This window comes from Anolis carolinensis, chromosome 2, assembly GCF_035594765.1.
Source record: "Anolis carolinensis isolate JA03-04 chromosome 2, rAnoCar3.1.pri, whole genome shotgun sequence".
Taxonomy (NCBI): Eukaryota; Metazoa; Chordata; class Lepidosauria; order Squamata; family Dactyloidae; genus Anolis; species Anolis carolinensis.
In genome coordinates, this window is record NC_085842.1 from 84,035,166 (window position 1) to 84,040,003 (window position 4,838).

Below are 4,838 nucleotides of genomic sequence, written 5' to 3' on the forward strand. Positions count from 1 at the left end.
AGAAGTGACAAGTAGAGTGCCGCAGGGCTCCGTCCTGGGCCCGGTTCTGTTCAACATCTTTATTAATGACTTAGACAAAGGGTTAGAAGGCACGATCATCAAGTTTGCAGACGACACCAAACTGGGAGGGATAGCCAACACTCCAGAAGAAAGGAGCAGAATTCAAAACAATCTTGACAGACTAGAGAGATGGGCCAAAACTAACAAAATGAAGTTCAACAGGGACAAATGCAAGATACTTCATTTAGGCAGAAAAAAATGAAATGCAAAGATACAGAATGGGGGATGCCTGGCTAGACAGCAGTGTGTGCGAAAAAGATCTTGGAGTCCTCGTGGACAACAAGTTAAACATGAGCCAGCAATGTGATGCGGCTGCTAAGAAAGCCAACGGGATTCTGGCCTGCATCAATAGGGGAATAGCGTCTAGATCCAGGGAAGTCATGCTCCCCCTCTATTCTGCCTTGGTCAGACCACACCTGGAATACTGCGTCCAATTCTGGGCACCACAGTTGAAGGGAGATGTTCACAAGCTGGAATGCGTCCAGAGGAGGGCAACTAAAATGATCAAAGGTCTGGAGAACAAGCCCTATGAGGAGAGGCTCAAAGAGCTGGGCATGTTTAGCCTGCAGAAGAGAAGGCTGAGAGGAGACATGATAGCCATGTACAAATATGTGAGGGGAAGTCATAGGGAGGAGGGAGCAAGCTTGTTTTCTGCTGCCCTGCAGACTAGGACGCGGAACAACGGCTTCAAACTACAGGAAAGGAGATTCCACCTGAACATCAGGAAGAACTTCCTGACTGTGAGAGCTGTTCGGCAGTGGAACTCTCTTCCTCGGACTGTGGTGGAGGCTGCTTCTTTGGAGGCTTTTAAGCAGAGGCTGGATGGCCATCTGTCGGGGGTGCTTTGAATGCGATTTCCTGCTTCTTGGCAGGGGGTTGGACTGGATGGCCCATGAGGTCTCTTCCAACTCTACTATTCTATGATTCTATGATTCTATGAACAGACAACCAGTGCATGCAAGGAAACATCTGGGACTATCAGTTATTGTGCTTGCACAGATCAGGCAGCTGCCAACAGGATAGGGTAGGAAACTGACCCCTGCAAAGCTGGGAGGATGGGTTGTGTTCCTCCTTGCTTCTGAATGTTCTGTTGTTCAAACACCACTTATCTTCACTCTCTTGTCAGTTTCCCCCAGAAGAGCAACATTAAGGACATCCAGAAGATAGCCTGAATAAAATTGTATGTATGCAGCTGATAAAACCAAGCATCACCTGAGATTTGCAGAATTCATAGATCTTCTGTCTAACCAGAATCTGCATAATTGTTCAAGAGAGTGACTATGGAAATGCGTAAAAGGAAAGCTGCATCTATTTGCATAGTTTGAATAGCTCAATATTTTAATCCATGGTGTTTAATAGGTATACTATATATATGTTTGCTTTTCCCTGTCTCAGCTCCATAGCTTTGGTAGGGCAAGTGAAGTCTTCCAATACTGGAGAGTCTGGAAGATTGAGGGATATGCCCCTTCTTGAGTTCATTGGTTTTTCAGTAACCACAATTGTCTTAATCATCATTGGACTCATCTCCAATGGCTTTATTGTTACAACAATTACCATTGAATGGACCAAATTTGGAGCCTTGCTTCTATTGAACAGCTCTTTCTGTGTTTGGGGCTGGAGTGTAACTGTTTCTATTTTTCATTCATGATTTCACAATATTCAGCTTCAAGCAAAACATGGCACTAAAATGCTCTTCCCAGTTTCTATATTTGCTGTCTTCTCCAGATTTTGGCTCAGTGCTTGGCTTTGTGTTTTCTGTTGCATCAAGATAGTAAACAGCATCCATTTCCTCTTCCTTTGGTGCAAACTGAGGATATCATGGCTAGTACCACATCTTATTGCAGGATCTCTGCTCATATCCATTTTTGGTTCCCTGGAGGCATTGGAAATGGATTCTATACACCTCCAAAACAACATAACAACAATGGTTCCAAAATTGAGCCAAGGAAAATTACTGAGAGCTAGTGATCTTCATTTCCAATTCTTTTTAGAAAAAAATGGTTCATGTTCTCCCCTTTTTATAGTTTTACTTTGTTCCACTCTGGTTGTTGCCTCACCCTTTAGACATGTTTGTTGGATGACAGGTAAGGACATTTTTAGAGGTTTTCAAAGTAAAGCTCATATTGAGGCAACTGGAACAGTGTTCTCCTTGCTGTTGATTTATCTTTCATGTTTTGTGATACAGACTTTGTCTATGACTACAGATACATACACTGAAAGATTCTTTGTTTCAGCAGCGATGATGGCATATGGTCTAGTTCAGGCTGCCATTCTGGTTTTGAGGATCATTGGATCCAATTAATCACTGTTTAAGCAAAATAATTGTTAACTATAGCTTACAGTTAGAGGGGTTGCTTGTGGGGTGTTTATATGTATTGGAAATTGCTTAAGAAAAAAGGGACATTGCTGAGCTAGAAGGATTTAAGAGTTAAGAGATTAAAGGCCTTGAGTTTGAGATATGTAATCTGCACTGATGTATCAAAACTAATAGGTGAAATGAGCAGGGATAGCACAACCCCAGGGTTATGGCCTGGAAGATGGCAAGAATAATAATACAACTAATAATAATACTTTATTTGTAGCCAACCATATCTCCCCTAGGGGACTCAGGGCAACTTCCAAAATAATAAAGGAAAACATTCAATGCCTGTATAAAATAAAGTAAAAATATTAACAACAAACAATACAATACATTACATAAGTTAAAACATGTAACTTAAAACAAATAAAACAAGTAAGATAATTTAAATAATTATCAGTTAAATAATCAACACTTAAGCCATTAAAACCAGCTAAGGTGGAATATCAAGTTCATTTCCTTTCCATTCTACTTATCAGTGTTGTAAGCTCTATTCTTCCTTCTCGCCATATGCTTGCGAGCATAAGAATGGTTTACGTTGCTTTTTAAAATCGAGTAAGGAGGGGCCATTTTGCTCTCCTTGGAGAAGGCATTCCAAAGACAAGGGGCAGCCACTGAGAAGGCAGCCTCTCCCATTCCCAGCAGCCATGCTTGGGATATAGGTCGGACTGAGAGTAGGGCCTCCTCGGCTGATCGAAGAACCTAGGCAGGTTTATACAAGAAGATACAGTTTTCTAGATAGCCTGGGCCTGAACCCACATTAGTATCTTAGCCATTCCTCCCACAGACAGCAGGGGGAATTGAAATACAGACAGGGAACAGAGGGAACAGTTAAGTATAGCTTTGAAATAAGGGGCATTGACATCCTGAAGAGTTCAAATATTAACAAATTAAAGCTGTATGGGTGAACAAAACATTATGTCGGTTAATATTTATGGTTTGGGATTACAATTTAAAAAGTGTAGGCTATGGAAGCTTCTAAAGGAAAACCAAATACAGATTGCATTTCTGCAGAAGACCCATAAAAAGAAAAACAGATCTAAATTATTAAGTTTTAGCAATTGGATTTCTCAATTCGAATCTAGAGGTACAAATAAATCCCAAGGGGTAGCCATTATCATAAAAAATTACCTGGATTTTGAATTAGAAAAAATAATAACAGATGCCAACAAGAGGTTTATAATGGTAAGAGAGAAAATAAATTATTGAAAGGACTCACTAATCAGTGTCTATGCCCCCAACTGGAACCAGATAAGATTTATGAATAAAACTGTTAAAATACTAGAGCAGCAGGTAGTAGGGGACATAATCATTGGAGGAGATCTGAACTGTGAATTATATAATAAAAGATATAAAAGGGGTAAACAACAACAACAACAACAACAACAACAACAACAACAACAACAACAACAACAACTTAATTCTTGTATCCCACCACCATCTCCCTGAAGGGTCTTGGGGTGGCATACACAAGGCACAAGGTGCCTAAAAACAAGATATGAAATAAAACACAGTATAAAATACAATTGACTAAAACACATAAGAATGTAACACCAGCATAAAACTCAGAATAAAACAGCTATTTTAGGAGCAACAGAATGCCTGATATAAAGGAGAATATAATATGAGATGCTTTTAAAGCTGTGATTAGGGGTAGATACAACACAATGGAAAAGGATATTCAAAGAAATTTAAGGAGAGACGTGAGACATTAAAACAGGAACAACACAGATTATTTCAGACCCTCCAAAACAACCCATACAGAAACATGGAAAGAAACTAAAAAGCAAATATATAATTTAGAGAAAATTAAAGTAACAAACATATGTTAGTAAGGAATGACTTCCAGATTAATTCTATAAATAATACCAAGAGACTGGCTAGTTAACTAAAAAAAAGAAAAGAAAGAGAGTGACAAGATATCGACATTTATTTATTTATTTTATTTACAGCATTTATATTCCGCCCTTCTCACCCCGAAGGGGACTCAGGGCGGATCACATTACACATATAGGCAAACATTCAATGCCTTTTAACATAGAACAAAGACAAGACAATCATAGGCTCCGAGAGGGGCTCGAACTCATGACCTCCTGGTCAGAGTGATTCATTGCAGCTGGTTACAGCTGCCTTGCTCTCCAGCCTGCGCCACAGCCCGAGCCCAACATTAAGGGATGAAAATGTGAAATTAAAAACTAATGACGGAGATTTAAAAGAGATAATAGTAAGCTATTACAAAAACCTTTATACTAATAAAGACATTGGAAGATTAGAGGGAGCAAGTACAAGGAAATTAGATTCACAGACACAATCAATCTATATATATAAAAGGATAAAAAAATGTCGGCCTAGGACAAAACAACAAAACTACACATCCCAGAAACACTAACCTTGGCAACACAACCCCTCATCCATGCCT

The 4,838-nt window shown here is 39.5% G+C and overlaps 1 protein-coding gene across 1 annotated transcript; it reads left to right on the forward strand.

Annotated features, from left to right (window-relative positions):
• The first annotated feature begins 371 nt into the window (after positions 1-371).
• Positions 372-4,575, forward strand: LOC134296096 (taste receptor type 2 member 40-like). The gene has a single exon (XM_062970097.1). The coding sequence runs from the start codon at positions 1,748-1,750 to the stop codon at positions 2,360-2,362; it is 615 nt and encodes a 204-aa protein (XP_062826167.1). The 5' UTR covers positions 372-1,747; the 3' UTR covers positions 2,363-4,575.
• Positions 4,576-4,838: the final 263 nt, after the last annotated feature.

Coding starts and splice junctions, on each gene's coding strand:
- LOC134296096 (XM_062970097.1), top strand. CDS start 1,748: ATGCTCTTCCCAGTTTCTATATTTGCTGTCTTCTCCAGATTTTGGCTC.